At 39.1% G+C, this 23,982-nt stretch overlaps 2 protein-coding genes across 4 annotated transcripts; both read right to left on the bottom strand.

Annotated features, from left to right (window-relative positions):
- Positions 1-439: 439 nt before the first annotated feature.
- On the bottom strand, positions 440-5,840 carry LOC109074806 (U4/U6 small nuclear ribonucleoprotein Prp31-like). The gene is made up of 14 exons (XM_042741265.1): positions 5,686-5,840; positions 5,370-5,582; positions 5,207-5,267; positions 5,042-5,125; positions 4,830-4,927; positions 4,543-4,649; positions 3,847-4,016; positions 3,496-3,653; positions 3,331-3,420; positions 3,077-3,204; positions 2,309-2,381; positions 2,105-2,233; positions 1,413-1,511; positions 440-1,209 (listed from the first exon to the last, which is right to left on the bottom strand). Exons 2-14 carry the CDS (start codon positions 5,580-5,582, stop codon positions 1,090-1,092), a joined length of 1,530 nt encoding a protein of 509 aa, XP_042597199.1. The 5' UTR covers positions 5,686-5,840; the 3' UTR covers positions 440-1,089.
- Positions 5,841-6,341: 501 nt separating this feature from the next.
- lmtk3 (lemur tyrosine kinase 3) lies at positions 6,342-23,231 on the bottom strand. Of its 3 annotated transcripts, none has more exons than XM_042741262.1 (16): positions 22,484-23,231; positions 20,129-20,262; positions 19,809-19,953; positions 19,588-19,658; positions 19,233-19,351; positions 18,727-18,814; positions 18,173-18,321; positions 17,963-18,047; positions 17,580-17,701; positions 17,150-17,299; positions 9,448-15,757; positions 9,211-9,374; positions 8,772-8,908; positions 8,032-8,294; positions 7,838-7,916; positions 6,342-7,728 (listed from the first exon to the last, which is right to left on the bottom strand). In XM_042741262.1, the coding sequence occupies exons 1-16, from the start codon at positions 22,569-22,571 to the stop codon at positions 7,601-7,603; spliced, it is 8,232 nt and encodes a 2,743-aa protein (XP_042597196.1). In that variant the 5' UTR covers positions 22,572-23,231; the 3' UTR covers positions 6,342-7,600. The 3 variants fall into 3 exon arrangements, with proteins under 3 accessions (XP_042597196.1, XP_042597194.1, XP_042597195.1); XM_042741260.1 differs by having other exon boundaries at positions 8,032-8,366; positions 22,484-23,228; XM_042741261.1 differs by having other exon boundaries at positions 8,032-8,366; positions 8,772-8,905; positions 22,484-23,228.
- Positions 23,232-23,982: the final 751 nt, after the last annotated feature.

Here is a 23,982-nt window from a genome sequence, read left to right as displayed (position 1 = left end):
TATAATAATAGACTATTCTGCAATTATGGTAAATCATATTAAAACTATCATCTTTTGAGTATTTCAATTTTTGTGACCCGAAAATTAGTGGTGCACCACTTCTAGTCAATTTTTCTTCAATGTACTTCTAGTGAAAAACAAAAAAAAAATATATTTTTCAAAAGAGCCGTGACATACAGCCAAGTATGGTGATCCTTGGTCATCATGTAAGAGCTGACGCTGTGAAAATGTCACATAATTCATTCAAATGTATTACATAACTGTGAAATGTGGCATAACAGGATTGACAGGATAATACCTATAACCTTTTTGCTAGTTAAAACTTTTGTTGTACAAAAATGTATTGCCACAATCCATCCCACAATAAAAAAGTGGAAAGCAATACTGGTGACAACCAGAAAACATTTACTTGAACATTCAAAATGAATTTCACAAACCATTTTGTCATTTAGCGTTTAATTCTGCATATGAAGTCAAGATATTTAATTCAAAAATATGACAACAGTGTGTCTCCTCTGATGGGACAGTGATTGAAATGCTTGTATATTCAAAAACATTTTATGCAAACATGCCTACCAATCTAAACTAAATCTTCTGTGGGAGCCATTTCAATCCATTTTAAGTGTAATATGAGTTTCCTCAAGGACAAAAAATGCATCACAGAGAAAATAACAGCCGGCTATGAACTAAAATGAAAAGGACCGGAAACAATGTGTACAACTAGATAAGTAAAAGTATCCGATCAAAGTGTGGTCCAGAGTTGTTGAAATTGAAAAAAAGAAAAAGAAAAAATGCTGAAAAGAAAAACAACTTGCATTTACTGTTTTTTGTTATATATACAGACAACACACAATTCCTCAGTACATATTTAAAAAGATAAAAATGAACAAAAAACAAAATCTAGAATATGTTGCTCTCTGTAGAATGTGTTAGATCTCCAGTCATGTGTCCTTGTGCTGTCCTCATAATGTCACCATTCCCACACAAGCCCGTCTGAGTGGGTGTGTGACAGAGTATAAATTAACAGCTGAAGTGTGAATCCGACCATGGCTGTCAGTGTATATGGTTTCCTTAGTCTGACACACCGCCTCACATTTTATCCTCCTTCTCGCGCTTGACCTTGAGGAACTCGGCCATGTTGGAGAAATATTTCTGATTGGCCTCGGCCACCTTCTTCTCTGCAGCCTGTGGGTTCACAATCTCCAGCCCCTGACAGAGAGCAGACAGTGTACAGACTTTTCACTAACAAATCAACCACGGCTGTCTGTCAGTGTTTCAGCAAGGGAACCAAACAGAAAGCAACTGCATTTGAATGTGCGAAAACAATTTGAATGTGAAGGATGTAACATCTGCACCCTAGAGGCAGGAAAAAATTGCAAAAACAATACATTTTTAAATAAGAGTTTGTGCACCTGTAAAGGAGTGAAAGCCACGCTGGAGCTGGTTCCAGATGATCGGTCTCTGACAGTGGACTTGCCACCGTACGTCATGCTCTGCTTCTGCAGTGTCCGCTGCAGTAACAAAACATATATATACCAATGAATAATTTTATTATATTAATCTAATCTAGTTTTTTTATTTAGTTTAGGGTAAGTTTTTGGTGAGTTTTATACTTAAAAAATAAATAAATAAATAAATAAATAAATAAATAATCAAATTATATTCTTGAATACTTTGTTTTCATCAAAGAATATTAAAAAGCATCAAGGTTTCCATAAAATATTTAGAAGCACAACTGTTTACAACATTGATGATAAAGCACGGTTCTCAAACATCAAATCAGCATATTAGAATGATTTCATATTTGAAAATTCGGCTTAACCAACACAGGAATAAATTACATTTTAAAATATAATAAAATAGAAAACAGTTCCTATTTTGAATTGTAATAATATTTCAGAATTTTAATCAATTTTTACAATATTTCTAATAAATAAACATAGCCTCAGTGAACATAAGAGACTTGAAAAACATTTGTAAAAATCTTACCAACCCCAAACTTTGAATAGTAGTGTATATAAAATACACTTAAATATGAAGAAACTGATTTTTCTCTTAAATTTTTAATTTTAATTCAAATTAATTTGACAGTATGCAAGCAAACCTGTAAGGATTTGGATATTCTGGCCTTGGTGGAGTCGTTGACCTGAGCTTGTCTGACCCTGCCGCTGCCAGACTTTCCCAGCTGACCGAGACTGAAGCCCAGATCCTCCTGATAAGCATCATCTTCGATTTACAGGGAGAAAGACAGAAAGTTTATAATCCACAGTTGCAGAGTCAGGAGCAATACTAGCAGAGGTCAACTAACCTCTGCAAATGTCATTCTGTTGGCATGTTTCCTGATTTCTGTCAGACCCAGCCTCTCTTTCATCTTACGATACCTGGGAGTATAAAAAAAGAATGACAAGTTCATGTAATTTTTTTTTTTCAAAGTTGTAAATAAAACTTTATTACTGATTATTGGAGTAGGTTTTACAAGAAAATACTATTTCTTCCACTTCAAAATTTCACATAAAATTCCATGTTTGTGTTTAATTCAATGTTTTAGTTGTCAACCCTGTGTAATTATTTGTGAGATTTAGTAGCAATTTCTGAGTGAAAATTGTTTCTACTGTTTGTATAATTTTTTTAAGAGTGTACAGGTAATATTTGTTTTAAAAAAATGAGTGTAATACAAAAATAATTTTGTGTACTTTCCTCCTTCCAAATGTATTTTGCTTACTTGTCAAGAAAAGCATCTCAATGCAAAATTTAAAATACAAATTAAGAAATATTGTCAAGTAGTCATATTTAAGAATGAATAATGTAATGTAAGCCAAAAACATACTTTTGTACTTCCCTTTTTTATTTTTGCTTGTCAAGAATATGGTCATAATGCAATATCTTCAGTTTCTTTTAGACGAAACACCATGTAAGGTCATATTTTGAATATATAATACAACATAATACAATATATAATAAAAAAAAATGTTTCAAACCCTTTGAAAAACTATTTCTTTTTCACCAAATATTATGTAATGATTTTGCTTCATTAGATTCATAAGGACCCATTATTCCCAGCCCTTTTGACCCTCACCTTCTTCCTCCTCTCTTCTTCCTCTGTCCATCGAGGGGAGCTGGAAGAGGCTTCACCTGCTTGACTGGTGGGGGCTCCTGCCATTTATCAAACTTTCGCTCGATCTCTTCCTTCAAATCATAGCCAACCTGTGTATAAACAAATAAACAAGTTGACAAAGTAGCAGCAACTACGCTCTAGCTTTAATTGTCATCTGAAGTGAGTAAACTCTAATCTGTACAGTCAGTGGTGTAGAGCGTGATGACACTGCTGACCTTGCCATCCACGCTCTCGTGAAAACTGTCCACGCGGGCAGACAGAGTGCATTTAGCTGCAACCAGACGGGCTGCTTTTCTCCTCAGATCCTGGAAGCAAAGAAAAAACAATCAAATAAATGCAATGAAAAGTAAGTAAGTGAAAGCAAAAAGGTTGATGCTGACCGGAGGCAGAGACTGCACCACGTCACAGTGGTAGATGTAGCCTGTGTGGGGCAGCAGGGATGTGCTGCTGAATCCAGACAGCGTCCTCCGCTGAGCTCCCAGCAACATCAGATTACACGCAGGCATCTTGGACAGGTTAGTCAGACCACCAGCAACACCTGAAATCAGGGGAGAAGGTTTGCATTTTGAAGGGATTTTTACAGTAGAAAGTATAAGTGAATATTCCCCCCAAACAAGATACAACCTTTTTTTTTTTTTTTTTTTACCTTTTGTGTGTCACACAGAAGAAAGTCATGTGGGTCACAGAATTGTAATTTGTAATTCTTTTTAATTCAGCAGTCTTGTTCTCACCCATAATTTTGGCAGCAGTTGAAGCTCCGACAATAATTGAAAGATTTGGAGCAATAAATGACATCCTGGATTCCACATACTCATAGATCCTGTGTTTTGATTGGTTGAGCTCAAGAGCCATGTCACAAGCCTCCTCCAATCGCTGAAGCTCATCATCACCAAGCATTGTTCTGCAAAAATACAAACAACTAAGTTCAAAAAGTTCAAAAGTTTGCAGTTCAAAAGTTTGGGGTTGGTAAGAGTTTTTGAAATATTTCTGAAAGTCTATGATCCTCACCGAGGCTGCATTTATTTGAGCAAAACTATAGTGATATCGTGAAATAATTTTCTATTTGAAAATATTTAAAAATGGAATTCACTCTTGTGATAGCAAGGCTGAATTTTCAGCAGTCTTCAGTGTCACATGAACATTGAGAAGTAATTCTAATATTCTGATTTGGTGTTTAAATAACATCAGGTTGAAAACAGTCGTGCTGTTTAATACACTTCTTTTTAATATGCTCCATTTTTTTTCTTTTATGATTCTTTGATGAATAGAAAGTTCAAAAACAGAATTTATTTGCATTATAATCTTTTGGAACTATGTAAAAGTCTTTACAGTCACTTTTGATCAACAGAACACTGAAATCCTACTCGTTCCAAACAAAAAACACGGTTCTCTTCCTGTAATCATACCAAATATATCTGCTCACTCACCCTTGTGTGGTTGAGGCTGTAACACTGACCACCATGATGGTAGCATTAGTCAGGATCTGCTGGAGGGTCTCATTATTTTTGCATTTCTCTAGACTGTTGCCCAGCTCCTGAAGACACACAAACACATTATCGTATATAAAACACACAGGAGAATTCATGTTTAAGCTTCATTAATAAAACAAAAATAAAAAATAGTGATCAGAAGATCTAAATCATGTGACATCACATTTTGCATAAATAGGATGCTCAGCCCATCACATTTTCCAAATTAATATGCTTCTTCATACCTTAACAGCTCTGATATAGTCTAGTGCATTTGGCACCAAAGACTCCAGTTCAGGAAACCTTTTGGAGTACTTGTCACGAACAAACTTGTGAATGATATCTGAGGAGGAAATAAAGAGGAATTGAGGTTATGGTGCTTGATTAGTGATACCAAATCTTGAAATTTGGCGATAAAGATTTTGCATATTCATTATAAAATTAATATTAAACTCACTAAGTTCATTGTCAATTTCCACTGTGAGATTGTTGGCGGCGACAATGAGTCTGTACTCTGGGTCTGCTTCAACCGGTCCAGACACTGAAGAGAGTGGAAAAATATCTTAAACATGGAAAATTAATAATTACCAGGATGTTCGTAAAGCAGATGGATGTTACTCACCTTCTGAATTTTTGCGTTGATTTCCAACATAATGACCAATTTTATCCATGATTTCAGCAAACTGTACGAAGTCGAGATGTTTGCAATAAGCTAGTGTAACAGTAACTTACTTATACGAATCCATTTAGAGATAAAAGTCAAATGAATAAAGTTGAGAACTCACTGGCTTGCTGTGTCTTAGTTTTGCTATGGATGTGACACTCTCCGTCGCACTGTAATCCAGCTCCATCTCCTCCGGTATGTCCTCCAGACCCCCATCGGCTTGATTCTCCCCGGGTTCCCCATCACTCTCACCCCCTCCTCCGCCGGGATACAGCTCGTCCTCCTCTTCTCCTGCCTCCTCCAAGTCGGCAAGCAATTCGTCTGCCAGAGACATCTACGAACAGAGCAAGAAAACGAACGCGAATTAGATCAAAACATCATTTATTTGCTGAACAAGGTTTTAAAATATTAATCGGAGTAAATGAGCTTAGACTTACATTTCCAGAGCGCTTCTTTTCTCCTGACCTCAATAAAAAATACGAATATCAGCCAACATGCAACGATAAACACACAGCACCGAACAACGCGCAGAAGTCGCAGATTAAATGCGTCACATGTTTTACAGCAAAGGCTTTTGGGAAATGTATTCCTATGAAAAAGCAGTAATTTAACGAACGAACGAACGAACGAACGAACGAACGAACGATAGATAGATAGATAGATAGATAGATAGATAGATAGATAGATAGATAGATAGATAGATAGATAGATAGATAGATAGATAGATAGATAGATAGATAGATAGATAGATTTGTGTAACCTCGCAATTTTCTAGCAATAAGTTGAATAAATATTAGATAAGTTTGAGCATGGTTATGAATAAGAAAATGAGAAAACAGATTCAATATTTCAATATTTTTAAAATAATTTTGACTTAACTTTACTACACATTTTCTGTTAGATAATAGGTCAAACCAAATAAAGTGCTTGGGTTACCAAAGTGTATTGTGGAAGTAGAGTTGATATCGCTAACGCGTGCTTTCATAATACTAAGCTTTATTTTATGCCAGTTTATAAGTTAAATAATAATAAAATAATAATATAAAAAAATAATAATATTACAAAACAAGGTTAGTAAAGTGTTACACATAAGTTATTATAAGACAGAACAATTTATTGTCATCAAATAGTTCAATAAATGTTTCACAGTTTCCATGTTATTTCCACTCCTTCAGCTTCTGACACAATAATATGAAACTTCCAAATGAAACAGATGCTGAACCTGATGTAATGATCTGGATTACCTCAGACATTTGCATGAACGATAAGATCGAAAACTATAAATGAATGAATAAATGTCAATTGATAGCTGTGTATGCCGATTTCTCTTTTTTTTCATGCCAAGCAATAACTACTGCGTCAAAATAAATAAAGGAAAAGCTAATGTCAAATACATTATAAGAAAATAACACCTGTGTAGAGACACATCATAGGACAACTACATTCAGACTGACATCTAGAAATAGCTAAATTAGAGAAAACATTTCAAAGTGTTTGTACCTATGCAAAGATATATGTTTGTTGAGGCGGTTATTAAACTGCAAATGGCATAAATCCAAAATAATTTTATACAAAGTAAATATACAGTATACTTAAACTTATGAAGTGAATTAGGCCAACAGACAAACATATATTTAAATAAAAAACAAATGCAGAATAAATAAACAATTAAGTAAACAAATTAGATACAGAAATAAATAACATTTGCAATAAAAATTACAGTATAAAACATAACAGTTAGTTGCAGTTTTATTTTTTCGTGCATTCTAAGAATACATTTAAAATAAATGGTTTTAAAATGAGTTTGTATTCTGTTGCAATTTCATTTTTAGTTTGTACAAATGCTAAATGAGAACTGCACTGCTGTGTTTTGGAAAGAGACGGTTCCCTCCTCAACCACAAACTACAAGAATGTCTGACTGCAATGAGAACAAATTTACAATGTCAATATTTCTAAGCTCACAAATAGACAGGTACTGGTCAGAGAAAGTGCGCCCCTTCATTCAAGGGGAATAAAATACAAACGTACTTCAAGAAGCCATGAAAATAGAACAGTTAAGCTGGTACATAATAAGACTCCCATTGCATAGCCGAAAAGTACATGTCAGATTTTACATAACTCCAAGGATTTGGCCTGTTTGGAAGGTACTTTCTGTGTGTGGATGTATCACTCCTGCTGCTGCAGTGAGTAAAACCTGGACTGCCTCCAGCCTTTTGAAACGGGAGTCCTTCTTTTTCTCGCAGTTAAAAAAATAACCTCAAGGAGCCGTCATAGTTACCGATGACAACGGGGGCCACTCAATCACTCCAGGGGGGTACATTTTGTCCAGGTGTTTAGGGAACAGAAGTATGTCACACTAAATGCGGATCATCGGCAGGGCTCACTGTAAACCTTGATGATAAGCCGGAAGTTACTCCAGTTGGAGATCTTGGCTTCACTACATGGTCTTTACTTTTTGATGCCTTGTGACTGACTGATCCTGACGAAAAGGGCAGAAGAAAAAAATAAAACAGAAAAATGTGATCATATGTGATTTGCATCATGCAAATCAAGCCCAAATTATAATAACTTCTTCTGAATACACTTACCAAAACCGTCAATGTTGGGGGGCTTTCCTTGGGGTGATGAACTAGTTGATCCAGAGCTCAGTTCATTGGTTGGAGTTTCCTGGCATGAAGAGTTTCAAAATATAGAGAAGCAACAAAACAGACAATGTTTAACAATGTGAAACCTTGCAACTGAAGGTACTCGTTGCTTTTCTGTATAAACACCCTTCACATACCTGATCGAAAAGATAGACTGTGACATCATCAAAAAATGACACATTCCTCCCACGGTCTCGGTTCTCTTTGTCCACGGGCTCCTTTGGTGATTTCAACAAGCTACGCAAACCCACTCTCTTGTCAACATCGGTTTCTGTGACAACGATGACACGCCTGGGAGACTCATCCTCCTGTTCCTCTTCTTCATCTTCTTCTGGATCGCTACCTGTTGAAGCAACCCTCCTCCTTCCCCCTCTGTGCTCTCCCCCTTCCCAGAATCCTCCTTTGGCATTTGGTGATAGAGGAAGAGAGAGAGCGAGTGGAGGGAGGGACAAGGACAGACGGGCCAGCTTAGCTGAAACGGGATGATAGTACAGATGAAGAGATGAAAGGCAAACATCAGAAAATGGTAGTAGATATGTGTGTGTATATATATAGAGAGAGAGAGAGAAAGAGAGAGAAAGAGAGATTGTTATAAAATTATTTATTTTTTTTAAAAAATGTAAGAATATATTAAATATATACTGATTTTTTTTCTGTTTGGGATTTCAACTAGCTGTCAACCCCTCATAATGATTCAGAGACTGATGTGATATAAACTGAATAATTAGCCAAATCGGTTAATTAACATAAAATAATCTTCGGTTTTCAAGTTTGGTTCATTTGCCAAAAAATATTCAAAATTGCAAAACAGCATATAATGCACAACTGACGATAACAAATCCAAATGAAATTGTTGAGTGCTTTCAGTTCACAGTACCTTTCATAGCTTGATTTGCAACTGGCAGTGAAGGTGTAACCTCAGGCTGTTCAAGCACAGTCATTTCTTCTGTCTTTGCTTCAGCAGGTTCACTCATAGACACAGAGGGAGAGGAGGGCTGAGACTCCTCTTTGCTGCTAAGATAAATCATTTACACTAAGAAGCCTGGTTTTACCTTCTTTAACCAAAAAATGCATTCAGCTGAAATTAATTTGAAAGCACAGACAGTGGTAACATTTAATGCCGTTCTGACATCACATTTTCTGCAGTTCACATGGATTAAATACAGAATATCTGACTATGATCTCTAGAATTGTGAGAGATGTTATATTATCTCTCTTAGAATAGTATTGTATAGATATATTGTCTCTCTCTTAGAATATTTGTTTTATTCATCATTTCATCTAATTTTTGTAGTATTTCTAGAGCATAGCCACACCTCTTGTTTTCTTGGAAATCTTTGCTTGCAAAACTTTCTTCAGAGGACGAAGTGGTAGAGGTTCCCCAAGGGTGCAGAATCACGCTGTCACTAACTGTAGACCCCCACAGGACATTGGTTTTAACATTTTCACTGAGAGAGTACTGAAGTCTTTCCTCACAAACCTAAAAAAGACACAGAATGTTTTAGAAATAGCAGAGCATCAATATAGTACAGGTCACAGTAATTTTTACTCACCTGCATCATCAATCCATTTTTTGCCTGCATTTTTGAGAGTGACCTCTGCCCTTTGGAACCATCGGTAGAATTGCATGGTGAGAAAGGCGCTGGCACATGTTTCCCCGTTCTCTTCTCCACTGACTGCTGAGCTTCTCCTGGGAAATTTGGAGAAATGTTTTCGGTACTTTTCGATATCCCGTCAACTTCTTCTTTTAGCTCGACTCTTGTCTTCCCCTCTGCATCTGCTGAGTCATGATGATTTATTATGCCACAACTCGTTCTTTGCTCTGGATTTCTCTTCAAAGATTCAAGCAGATCTAAGTTTCCTAAAAACAGATCTCCAAGGGTCTCTTCATCCCCAGAAATGCAGCACAGTTGCTCCAGTTTTTCAAAATCCTCCAGAGGCTCCTCATCCAAGTCCTTCCACTCAGAGATCAACAACTCAGGGATGGAGTTCAGAGAACACTGGGAGAGAGGTGGATGGGCCGCTTTCTGGGACAGGCTATTTCTGTCGTCCACAGCATTTGATTCTGGGTGAATGTAGTTTTCTTTCATGAGAGATGTGTGCAGTTTTTGTCCCAGGTTTGCAGTGATACCTTTGTTGTGAGTGGTGGTAATGGTGGCAAGTTCTTCAAGAGACTGATCTAAATAGTTAACATCATCAGAACAGTCAGAGGGCTCCTCATGTTTAGTAGATGGTTGATCTGCAGCACAGAACAGACTTGAACTGGTCTTGATTTCTATGTGGTGTACTGTATTCGGGAAACTACTTTGGCCTTGGCACTTGCCCACTCCTGCATGTGGGGAAGCAGAACATTCAGAAAGTTCCATTGAAATCAGTACAGGGGCTGAACACTGAATGTTGCTACTATGAATCTTACATGGCTCTGGATCAGTGCTAATGGTGAGACTTGGGCAAGATGGAGAATCAGATCTTTCTTTTTCAAAAAACACATCACTGATTGTGGCAGGACAGTGATTACTGTCAACATTATGTCTACCGGTTTCTGTGCTTAGACACTCTGGATACGCTGAAATGATGTGAGAACTATCAGCTAAGTCAGTGGTTGAGTTTGACATATCTATTGTGCAGGTTTGACGGTCTTCAAGGGCTGCAACCAACATTTTGCTTGCTTCAGTCTTGGGGGCCCATGTGGCTTCGGTTTGGTCCCTTTGTACATTGTTATTATGACTAGAAAGAGATTCTTTGTGGTATTGTAGAGGTTCCAACTCATCAGTTGAAGCATTTGTAATAGAAAACGAGGGACAGTGAGTCATGCAACCTCTTACACCCACTATGTTTTCGTGACTGTCAAACTCTTTATTATCTTTATCCCCAAACAATTCACATCCCACATAATTTTGTAAACATGTCTCCGAATTCTGGGTATCAATCACCACCTCAACAGGGTTGTGTTGCACAGGTGCCTCCAGCTCTGGGTTCTCCAGATTCTCAACTTCCATTTTTATTTTGCTAATATGGTGCTCTGGTGTTCCATTTTCCACATCTGGATTTTCCATGTTCTCCTCTTGCTGAAAGTCAAGCCTTTCTACAAGAGCCCGCTGAACTTCCTTTGCCCCAGTAGAAAGCATCAGCATCTCAGGTGGTGGATAATCAGCCTGTCCTAGCTTCTCATCATTAAATGCATCTTCACATATTCTCTGAGTAGAGGGATGAGACTCATTATCTGCAAGCTCATCATTTGCTTCAGATTCCCAAAATTCATGACTCACGACTAAGTGTTCCTCCTCCCCCCAGGCCTTTTTTCCAAAACTCGGGAACAGCTCTGATCCAAGCCCTGCTTCTGGTGTCTGATCTTCGGCTGCAGCCCACTGGTCATTTTCTACAGGCCAAAGGTGAAGTTCTCCCTGCTGAAATGTTTGGCAGTTCAATTCCCCTCTCACAGTCTCCTCTGTACCAAAATCTTCCTCAAGGGCACTCCACAACTCCTTCTCCTTCAGTTCAAGACCCATTGAGGCACCTCTGCCAAATTCATCATAACATTCATCTTTTGAGATCTCCATACTGCTGACTTTCTCGTCGGCAGAATTTTGGGGGGATTCCTTGATAGTGAAGCAGAGCTCCCCTACAGCTAGCTGCCTTTCAGGCCTCTCCTTTGCCTGTTCATCCTCACTCTCTTCTGAATACGAGAGGTTTCTCAAGCCTAGTTCATTTGCATCTATGTCTTGGATATCAAGCTTACCCTTTTCCTCTCCTGTAGGTTGTTCAGCTTTTGTCTCAGACCAGAGGAATTGGGTCAGGCCGCATTTGGTGTCATCATTGCTGAGCTTTGTATTTATCTCAGGGCTGATGATGCATTTAGAATTGTCAGACTGTAAGCTGTAAAACCGCGATAACCTGGATTTACTTTTGTCTGATGACTTTTCATCAACTGGGAATTCAGGTGATGTACAACGTGCCTCCTTATACTTCGTTGTTTGCAAATATGAGCAATGTTCTATGAGTTGTTCTTGACAAACTGGTCCAGAAACAGGTTTTTGAGGGTTTGAGACTATGTCAGCAAGCTGTCTAAGATCTGTAGCACCTGAATCGTGAAGCACTCTTTCTTTTGGAAATGTGTGAGATGTGACCAGCTCACTATTTTTAACTAGAGGGGAGTTTTGGATGTTAAGGGAGCTGTTGCTAAATAGAACTCCCTTATTTGGCTCATCCTCTCCATTGGAAAACAACCTGGCAATAAACTCAGCATTGAATTCACTTTGAGAATCTCTTGAAGTGACAGCACCTTGTATGAGAGCCTTCTCTACATCAACTCTCTCATTTGAACCCCACAATTCATGCATATGTTGTTTCATCTCCACTTCCTTTTCTAAATTCTCCAGTGGTCCTTCATCCTCAATCTTTTCCTCAATTCCCACCAATATTCCTCGATTCCCACCAAGTACATCAGTGCCTCTTCTGCCTAAACCCTCTCCACCATCCAAGTCACTGTCAGAGAAGTAGGCCGAATCACGGTATGGTGTTTCAGTTCCCAGGGCTCTCCATCCACCACTTCCTCCACCCAACCAGGAGTCTCCAGGAGTGAGGCAATCCAGTGAATTAGAGGTCAAAGGTGACAAGACAGAATCTGTGGGGGTCATGGTGGAAAGTGACTGATCAGAGTTGGGTTCATGGACCATAGGCGAGTGAAACACATCTGTGCTTAATTCATTCAAGGAGAGTGAAGATTCACTTGGAAGTATTTGCTCTTTTGCCATTTTTATGTCTTTATCATGACACACCGTCCTTGAACTAATTTCCTTGTCAGGTAAAGTGGTTTGCTCGAGGGATTTAAAGGATGTCTCCATTTGCAAGTTGGCAGTGGGGCAGTCTTGACTCATATTTGAACTGTATTCCCTTTCCTTTGTAGAGCTTGTGCCACCTGCTGAATTACTGTTTTGCGAAGGATCAAGGAAAGTCGATTCATTTGGCCTCTTGTTTGGATCTTCTGGCAGTTTCTCATTGTGTACCTCTTCAAATGTTGCATTTGATGTCATCACCTCAATGCCAGCTGAAACACGGTGATCATTTTTCTGCATTAGTTCTTTTGCCTGAACAAATATGCCCTTCAAATAGTTTTCATCTGCACTTACAATTTGTGTATCATCAGGGATTTGATTTTTGTCACAACTCAGTGAACCTTTAACAGTGTGCAGATTCCTGGGTTCTACTGGACCTTCACTTACACAGTCATGCTGATTGTGAGACTCTTGAGAATTTTGTTTCTCTTTTATAATGGGAGATAGCTGCTCCAATAGAGGCCCATTTTTAGGCATTACTTCTGAGGGAGGAAAATCATTAAGGGAATGCTTCTCTAGCTCCATTTCAGGTGAAAAGTGACTGACTGGAGTTAATTTCTGAGCTGATTCAAGATTTTGTAACTCAGATGCAATCTGAAGCACTGGAATTTCTGGGCGCATAGCAACTTTTATTTCACTCCTTTTCGCCCGCTTGGTGACTTGAGCATAAATTGCTTCTTTTGTGTCACCTGATGGCTTTCCTGCTCTTGCTCTTTCTGATTCAAACTGTATTGTCTGAGATGATTCTGGGTCAATGCATATTGACTCATACTCAGGAGACAATGGAGCAGGTGAAACACTCTCTTCCTTTTTGCATTGCCTTGTAATGATTTCAGTTAGAAATGTTTCAGCAGATTGAATCTCCTTCAGGAATTCCTCTCTCGTCATTTCCCCTTTCTTCGGCTCAGGTTCAACACTCTCATTGGATATTTCGGAGAGCAGGGAATGAGACTTCTTTATCCCTGATGAAAATGCCTCTTCAGCTTCTGCATATGCTGGTTGATCTGAGGGACATGCAAAAGGATGAGGAGTAGTTCCAAATCTGGAAACTGGGGTGCCACCTTCACCATCATATGCATCCTCACAATCTGACACAGATGTCTCGATCTCTGTAAGGAACAAATCTCTCTTTTTGCCATGGCCTTCATATGCAGGCAGGAAGTCTTTGTCTGAGGCCCAAACTTGTGAGGATGAGTCAAGTTCTGTGAGAAGAGACTGGGATCTTCGCATTCCTTTGTCTTTCCTTCCATCACTTTCTCGTGCCCATGAGCTTTCTCCATCTTTCATGTCCACGGAGTCATTGGAGATCTCAGTCAGAAACAAATGTATGGGAGACTTCCTAGCAGCTGCAACTCGCTCACGTTGCATGACTGCATCTTCTCTCCAAATGGCCGGCAGAATGGTGGCGAGGCGGGATTGTGTTCGCTTCATTCCCCTTGAGAAAAGCTCAGTCGTAGCTGGGTCTGGTTCATCAACCAGGTTTGTGTGCTGAATGGTTGTTCCACTGGTGCATCTATGCGGTGAAATGAAGGGTGAATCATCATCGTCGTCGTCGTCATCATCATCATCATCCTTGGAGAACTCCGGGCTAGAGGATGACGTTCTCTCAATTTTTGGAATTGTGGATTGAGATCGAGTCATTCTGGACTCATTGTCTGTAGTGTACGTTTCCGGAGCATCTCTTGAATTATACAAAGACTGAGACCGTGTCATGCCTCTGTCAGCATTTCTCTCATGAGTATGGTCACAGCTTAGTGGGTCTCTTTGTAAGTGCATCGCATTGTATCTGGAATATAAACCCTTTTGGAGTCTATAGTGAGGAGGGAGAGGTGGCGGACAGGTTTGAGCTGGGAGAAACAGGGAGTGACTACCAGAAGATGGTGGAATAGAAGGAGAGAGTGATGGAGATGGGGGCAGTGTCTGGTGAGTGCGAATTAAGCCTAAATGGTCAAAGTTGGCCTTTGACAGTGAACTCATTAGTAAAGAATCAGAAGTCTCAACTTTGCCTGTCGGGAATGAGGATCCAGGGTAGATGTCTAACCCGTATGTTCTTGCGTAACCAAGCGGAGGAACAGGCAAGGGACGTGAGTGTAGATGGCTGCCAGAGGACATGGACATTGAACGAGGTTTAGGTGGGAGGATGGGCGCTTGAGGACTAAGGGACTTTTGGTTTGCTTCTCCAATATCTATAACAGTGTAATCTGTCACTCGGTTACAGCTCTCCTTACTGAACTCAACCAAGCCAGTGTTTGGAACTCTAACCTTTACCTCACTGGATCTGACAGTCTGAGAGGTGCCTCTTGCAAAGCCATCTTGCTGACTGAAAGCTGGTCTGTCTTTTCCAGTAGTCCCTGTTTGAAGCTCGACCAGCTCCAGATCTCCAGGACACATTGAACTTTTTTTTAACAACCGGCCTTTTCCTAGACTAGGGGACTTATCCTGGGGAGTATGCTCTTCCAGGCGAATGTAATATTCGCTGGCCAGTGAAGGGCTGCGAGCACTGATCACAGGGACGACGGTGGGTGTGTCCAAGGTTTGTCTGTGGCCAGAATTGGGTGCTGGTATTGGCTGAGGTGGAGGAAGTGGTTTGTACCCTCTCCTGCCATGGGCCTTTTCCCAGAAGTATTCAAAGTTTAACCCTTTGCTGGTCTCTGTTACAGTAAGGATGTCATCTAGCTCAGATGTAGGAGTGATCATATTATCTACAGGGTCCAAAAGAGGAAATGAGTTTCCATTTTCTCTGAGGCAGCCATCCTCCCTCCCATACTCTCTCTCCCTCAGAAGTTTGTGTGCGGCTGACTGAAAAGCTGGGGGCCGCAGGGCATCCCATCGTCTTTCAAATGACTCATCGCTCTCTCCCCTCCTTCCTTCTCCACTGTCTTCCTCATAATCTTCCTCATCTTCATCTCTTCTAGCACTCTTCTTGCTTCCTTGTTCTGCAGCAAGGAGAGAGGAGAGAAGGAGGAAGACTTTGTTGACCGTTGGTCGCTGGGATGGAGGTAGCCAGCAAGACTGCATGACCTCGTACCTAATGAAATATACAAAGATAGAGTTCACATATTAGTATGTGACATTATATATTACATTTTTACATATTTAGATTACAAATCCTGTTTAATTTTTGCCTCATTTAATTAAAGGGGTCATATGATGCGATTTCAATTTTTCCTTTCTCTTTGGAGTGTTACAAGCTCTTAGTGCATGAAGAATATCTGTAAAGTTGCAAAGACTAAAGTCTCAAATATAAAGATACAAATATACAAATATTCTTTATCAAAGTTAAGACTCTGCCACACCCCCCTAAAATGGCTCATTCAAACACACCCAAATGTCTACGTCACTATGTGGAAAATTTGCATAATGCCGCCCAAATGTTCATGCAAAGAAAGAAGGCGTGGTTTCAGTAACCACAGTTAGTGTTGAAGCAGCCATGTCAGGGAGATGCTGTGTGTATCTAAGCAAAAGCACTGTATTTGGCCTTCCAAAAGTAGATTCATTTTGGAATCTTTAAGATTACTTACAACAGAACAACAACAGCAACGCATTTTATGGACGACCATTTCGTGAACCAGAGGAGGTAATTCTGACTTTGCTACAACAATCTGGTGCTTCTGAATCAGCTACCGTAAGTATGTTTTGTTATTAGTTTAAGTATTTGCTTTTTGTTCAAATGTGGATTTTTTCACGTCGTGTGTGTGTGTGCGTGTGTGTGTGTGTGTGTGTGTGTGTGTGAGAGAGAGAGAGAGAGAGAGAGAGAGAGAGAGAGAGAGAGAGAAAGAGACAGGGTCACATTGTGGACCTGCTGTCTTAACCATCCATGGCTTGTGTACTGCAAACACATCGGAGCTTCATCACTGTGTCTGTCAGGCAACTCTGTTTCCCTTTCAGGCTTGAACTGATGGTAAAACTAAGGACATTATTAACTGTCTTTACATTTATTTTGAAAGATGAAGCTCACGATTATGGAAAGGGGCGTTACATTTCCGACGAGTGCTTGCGCAATGCACTGGGTCAGTTGGCCAATCAGAGCAGACTGCGCTTGTCAGAAGGAGGGACTTTATAGAAAATGACACATTTGAGAGAGGCAGGGCATAGAGGACCTACAATAATGTACAGTAGTTGAAACATAATGTGTTTTTTTAAAGCATGTCAACATATTCTGTTACACCAAATACACAAAATAATGATCTTTTAAAAACCTTCATATGACCCCTTTAAGAGTGCAGTAAGACAAAATACACTCAAGATTCACTGATTTTAAGGAAAAATCATTTTTACACTAGTTATGAAATGGGAATGGGATTTCACAAGTACTATTCATTTCTGTAGGTGTAAAACATTTTGTAGGTGAATCTGTATTCTGTATCCTCATCTATGTGCAGACACAGTTTCATCTATTTAAAGGCATTAAAATACTGACCAATAGTCTGCATGAGCGAGTTTGAGGCGAGGTTGAGCCAGGGTGATCTGTCGTTCCCTGATGACAAAGGTGAGAACCTCTTCATCGCTCAGGTGTCTGTGTGGCTGAGCCCCAAATTCAAACAGTTCCCATATTACAACACCTAGAGACCTGTCAGTTGTAATATAAAGGGAAAAAGTGGTTGACGTTTAGGAAAAACCAAGAGTAGCACAACTGATAGACTGGGATAAAATTCAGAAAATTAAACAAGTTGACACCAGAATTTAAAGTCAAAATATTATACTGTATTATTTATTATACAAAAGTCAAAGAATGTTGTATTATATGGTATTATTAAAGTCCCTAAAACGGTTTGTTTTTATCATGAAAAAAACTTTAAACTCTTCCGTTTAAATTTCCATTAAATACATTTGTCTATAATTTTTCATACCACACATTGCTGGTTTTGGTTTGATCAGTGACAATCAGATTCCCGCGAAACTCCTCCAGAAGTTCAGGGGCAATCCAGCGGAGAGGTATCCACAGTTTGTCTGGGGTTAGATAGTAATCCTCCTGTTTGTGTAAAATATAGAAAACCATGCTACCAAAATTTCAAAAAAAGATGCTAAGCTGCTCTAAAACCATTATGCATCTGTATGCTGATTATGCAATACAAAATATTTGTTTTGAATACTAACAAATCACCTTCTATAAAATCACCTTCTTAACACAAAAATGTCTTCTATACTAAAAATCCTTAACTACTGATGGATTGAGGTCCTGTTCTATGAAGTCTATTTGAAATGGAATGCTGTTTAGTAATTGTTTAAGTACCTTATATTGATTGTGTGAGAGGCCATAGTCTCCGATCCGAACAGTAAGATCTGAAGTGAGGAGGCAGTTCCTCAGTGCCAAATCACTGGAGAACAGCAGGCAATTAGAGAATAGTATTATCATTTTTGATTTCCCTCCAGTTTCACAAATGCTTTGTCTGTGTCATTAACATGATCTTGAATACTTAGTTAAAGATTTCAACAGTCTTACCTGTGAATGTAGTTGTTCTCATGGAGATGCAAGAGACCTGAGGTGATCTCATATGCCATTCGTTGTAAGGTCAAGAGGTCTCTGTTTAACAGGTCAGGGGTCATCCCATCAGACTTCCTCTGAGCTCTTAAATACCTCTTCAGGTCACCCTGTAGATACAGACACACACACACAAATGAAAATCCAGAAATTATTTAATACAGAAAATAGGATCAAGTGCCTAATTAAAAGTGCAAAGACAATTTATGATTACATAATGAACTGGTATATTTAAATGTATTCCAGTCCCTTGAATACACAATGTGCCTTGTTCATGAAACATCCAGAATTAATTTCTATTAAAAAAAACTCATTAACTATCTAATCCAATACATCATAAATCCATTCTTACATAAATTGCTTCAATTAACTGAATGCGTCAGTGTTTCATGAATGAGACCCATTGACTAAATTTCCCTGAACTACCGATAAGAGACAAATCATCCAAGGCAGTAATTGTTTTCTCTACAAAAGTTTTCTAAAATTGGTCTCAATGTCCAAATTTGGGTTCTCACCAGTTGACAAAACTCCATGACCAGGAGGAAAGGAACGCTCTCACTGCATTGGCCCAAACACTGCAGAATATTCGGATGCTGAAGACTTCTGTGAGATGAGAGAAACAAATCAATAAAGATTAGCTGTGCTGTCTGTTCCTGTAAACATACATTACACAGGGTGAGAGGAAGAAGAGAAGAGAAGACAGCAAATTTAATTAAACTAAAACTTTGCTCTAATAAATAGATCTGTAATTTTTTTTAGCATTCCTGGACCCATCTGGACCTATACAAATCATGTGTATATCTACGTTTATGTCCAGTGTTCAAATAAACAAGCACAAAAATAAGGTAATTAATTGCTTGCATGAGCAATTTGAGTGTAAGATATGTGGGGAATAATAGCCTCAATAAAAAGCAACAGAAATTTCCACTTATATAATTTTTGTTAAAAAAACATGGACTAACTAGGAACAGCAACAATCAGCAAGACATAATGCCAGGCAGAGCAGCCCAGTTTGTCTGACCTGTATGGCTCGGACTCTGCCAAAAACTTCCTCTGTTCCAGGGGACTAGCACTGACCCTCAGCTCCTTCACCACAGCCTGATAGGAGCTGCAGTCACACAGCACTTCAGCTAGGATTACCTACCAGAGACAGATCAAACAGTTACACAAAAAATCAGTTTACTACACCATATCTGTACAAATAACATTCAAAATAATTTTCAATACTTGCTTGTGTATAGAATAATCAATTTCCCAGATATTTAGACTATGACACACTGATTCAGAAGCCTCAAAAGTTTCAAATGCATATCCATATTTAGTTACAATTCAAGCTGTTCCCGAGAATAAAAATCATTTCTTTTAAATGTGTCTACCTTCCCAAACCAGCCATTTCCAATCTCTTGCAGGTAGTTGAGAGTGTGCCTTCGGAAACATTGGGAGCTGTCTGTGGGATTTAATAGGACTGAGTTATATATCTGTATATGCTGTATATCTATACATTGACAGATTTCTTTTCACTTATGAACACGTTATGGAGCAAGATGTGCATATTGCATTTAGTAAACAGGTGAACCCATTTAGTAAATGGGTTTACCTGTGCCATTCGGAAGAGTGGGGCAGTTCTTATCCCGCAGTGGAAGAGTGTAAACCTCTGGTAGAGATGGACAGGAAGACAAACTGTCCTCAGGAACAGGGCTGGAAGCCCCAGAGCATTCTTCCCCTTCGGCATTATCAAACTCCTGAAAGAGAAAGGTGGAGGTGGGAAAATATATATTAAAAAAAAAAGATATTTAACCACCATCAGATGAACAAGAAAACACATGTTTCATGCTGATTCATATCAGTAACACCCATGCACGTTATGCAAAATTCACATAAACCCACATGTATAAAAGACACACCAAAGAGACTTACATTGAATCCCACGCCTTCTCTCTTACAGCAAAGGCAGGTGAGAAGCAAAAGAACAAAAGAGACCAGCCCAGAGCAGGAGATGAGAATAATCACATAAGGGGGAGGAGAGAGAGAGCCATCCCGGGACAGAGAGACTGAGGGGAAAAAAGAGGGTAGAGTTTTACATATCCAGCCTTATAAATTCTAAGGGATTGATCCACAGATAGACAGCGATAGAGAGAGAGAGAGAGAGAGAGAGAGAGAGAGAGAGAACTTGTATACATTCCTAACAGGGAAAAATTGAAAAGGGCAGCGTTACATTCAGAACATAGCACAGGAATCCAATGAAGTGTTTTCATTGCACAAAGGGTGAGAAAAGCAGAGGAACTCAGAATAGATCACCTTCAGTTTGGGTTTAGGGAGGGGTTTGAGAGTTGAGGTTTAAGGGAAGCAAAGGAGAGAAACCAGAGAGTCATCATACAAGACATTTCTTGTACTCGTCACAATTGAAGAAGAAGGAAAGGTATTGGAGTTTTGTTTGGGGGAAAGGCCTTTTTTTAAGGGAAGAAGGAACTGGATTATTGAAAAAGATTCTTGTATCTGCAGGGTTGCTGGGTCAGAAGGAAAGGTGCCATATTTGATTTTGTACCTCAATTTAGCCGTTTGTTTTAGGAGAGCCATCTGTGGAGAAGAGAAGGTGGGGAGGAGGGCAAGGAGGTTAAATACCTTTGGCATTGTGATTAAGATGCTAAGACTGAATATCCTCTAAACTTAAATGTATTCAACTGACTTGAAACCTCATTGTTTATTCATCAATGTTAGTGCACATGCCATTGCTAGAGACTCTACTCCTCCCTTTAACTTGCTCTTTAAAAAAACTATCATAAAATATGTTTGAACTGAGAATATCACTGACAATAGTGAGGATAAAAATAAAGCAATTCTTTAAAACTTTGATGAGAAACAGATGTTACAAAATTTCTTAATCATTCGCAAAAAGTAATGTAACTTTTAGAGGCAACGGGCCATGGTTTTCCTAAAATAGCATAGGCACCACAAAGACATTTTTGGACACATCAGGACTGACAGCAAGGTCCCGGCTGAAGCTGGGAAAGGCTGTTTAAAAGGAGTCACAGAGTACTAAGCAGTCATTATGGTCTGTTGTGTGAAAATGGTGCAGGTCATTTGATGCTGAGCAAATTTTAAGCTTAAAGATGGCATGTTTCAGGAAAATAACAGATACCTAAATATAATATACATCTTTTCTCAATGATAAAGTAGTAGGCTATCTATTATTATTAACATCAACAACAATAAACATTATGATTGTTATTAATTAATATTATTACAATTATTGTCATATAACATTACATAATACATCGTCATTATTATGATTATTATTTACAGATAAAAAATATTTATAGTATCTTACAAGTCAGAATATAAGAAGCATTTCTTGTTCTCGTTTTACGGAGAATATCTTACAGCTTTATAATTTCTAAATATCACATGATGTCAGAACACTCGAACCTTACTTGTGTTGCTAAAGATCAATGCACAGGCTAATAACTAATGACAAAAAAAATAAAAAATACGCGTAAATGCATATTAAAAATCATAATCATTACCACAAATGTCACGCTTGCGATTAACAATACACACGCGCTTTGCATTCGAGAATCACCCGTGGATTCGTCCACTTGAACTATGGAAATATATAGATTAATGAGCAGGTAGCTGTGTGAATACATGAAGGGTGTTATTATTCATCTGATAACCTTTTATTGTTCGAGGAACAGTGGCCAGACATTGGCAGACACGGACCTGTGCGCAGTTCCCTTCTTTGACCATATGGTTACACATACTGCATACGAGAGCAGAGCACACAAATAAACACGCGGGCCTGTTGGCACATTTATGTTCATACTGCTAAAATAACGCGCGGAATAAAACATCAGACATAATAATACGACGCAGATGATGCAGTTCTGCCAAAACAGAGGCATATGATGATTCAGGGAAAATCGCGTTATGTACAATTTATGATTTACCTCAGGCCCCATAGGTAAAATTACACAGAGGAGAGCTGTTTTTCAGGCCCACAATGAAGAATCATACATGCGTACCAGCATACCAGCCAGACACCTTTATTATCATCAGCGCAGGATGCCTGGGCTCAATATAACGACACATAATATTAAACTTAGGTATAATAGATATAATTGAATTATGAAATAATACACGAGTCACCCCCCTTCAAAAAACATATAATTTTCTCATCAGACTGTCACATTTTCCTTATTCATAGAGCGTCTCATCGCCTCCTCCCCCCTCGAGCGGATCAATAACATCATGTCATCTAACCGACACGCTCACCTTCCTTCTGCGGGGCTCCCAGAGCTCTCTCCGGGTTGAAGTACGACATCAGCCCCACCAGAACAATCACCCAGCACTGTAGTGACATAGTCGCGCGGTCCACGGCACCACCATCCGAGCGATGCTGTCAACGTTCCCCGCCGCGCGTCTGGCTCCCCTCTAATAAAGAACCGTCTCCTTGTTGTGCAAGGCTGATGCCCTCGTTTAATCCGCAATTAAACACGGCGTGAACACTCTTTTGTGTCAGCCTAATCCCGCGATCCGCATCCTCACCAGCGCGCTGTTACTATTCCGTCATCATCGCGTCCCATCGGTCGAAAACGGGAAGAAAACACCAGTGAAGTCATTCTGTTCGTTCTATATCCGATCCTATATACGGTGTCAGTATCATGTGAGTGGTCCAGCTATGTTTTCTTCCAAGAAGCCCCTCTACGTCAGACGCGATCGAGCCTGCGCTATTTGATCTATGTGGAGCTGCGTGCGCCTCGCGGCGATTTTCGTAGGTAGAACGATTACGCGATGCCCTTCTCTCAGGTACCTGCTGCCAGCCAACAAAAGCGTTTGTTTATTAGACTGAATAGAACGTCAACGCCCCCATGTCGTGGCCTTGGGTATCATTGCATCAAAATCCCCCTAAACCGGACCACCTCCGCCGAGCGGGGACATGATCCGTTTGGGAGGACAGGTGCACGGAGCGTGCCATTGAAATTCTCTGTAGCCTTCAAGTTAATGACATGCAAATCTCTGTCTGTCTGCAATAGGCCAAATATTTTCACCTGAAAGCTGCCTTTAAATACCAATTAATGCTTTAAATACCAACTGATTTTATAATCTCATCCTCCTAGCATTTATTTTTATTTGCACGAAAACATTTGCTTAGAGTGAAAACAGTGCGTATGAATTAACATGTAGTCATTTAGCAGATGCTTTTATCCAAAGTGACTTACAAATGAGGACAATTAATTATAAAATTCATAATTGCACTTTATATTATGAACCACAAAGGATAAAGAATAGAGGCATAATGAGTATTTCTAGTGGCAGCTTTAGGTGGTATTTCCACAATATGTGACTGTCTGATGCATATTGCACAAAAATGTTTATTCTGCTTTGTTTTCTGTGAAATAGTCTATACTTATTTTCTGCACTGTATTGACTCTCCACACATTTTCTGTGGCTTGCGTTTTCCATAAGACTCTTTGAAGAGAATGCTATTCCTTTCTTTTTTCTAGCAAAAATATATTATTGTGGTATAATTTATCTCAGATAAACCTCATAACTGCCACACAAAAACAACATCATCAAAAAATGTCAGTGCTTTATACTGTATCATGGTTGGTTGGTAATTTCATGCTAGTGTCCCTGGCTATTTTCATGGAAAGTAACAAGCTGACATAAAATAGCAATTTTACATCATGTTTGCTTTAGATAAAAAGTCTAAAATGAAATCAGGGTGGACACTGTTAAAGTGCTTTGCAGAGTAATATAATTTCCTAACA

This window comes from Cyprinus carpio, chromosome B16 (assembly GCF_018340385.1).
Source record: "Cyprinus carpio isolate SPL01 chromosome B16, ASM1834038v1, whole genome shotgun sequence".
Lineage (NCBI taxonomy): Eukaryota > Metazoa > Chordata > Actinopteri > Cypriniformes > Cyprinidae > Cyprinus > Cyprinus carpio.
Note: the sequence above shows the minus strand (reverse complement) of the source record. Positions and strands in the feature narration are given on the sequence as shown.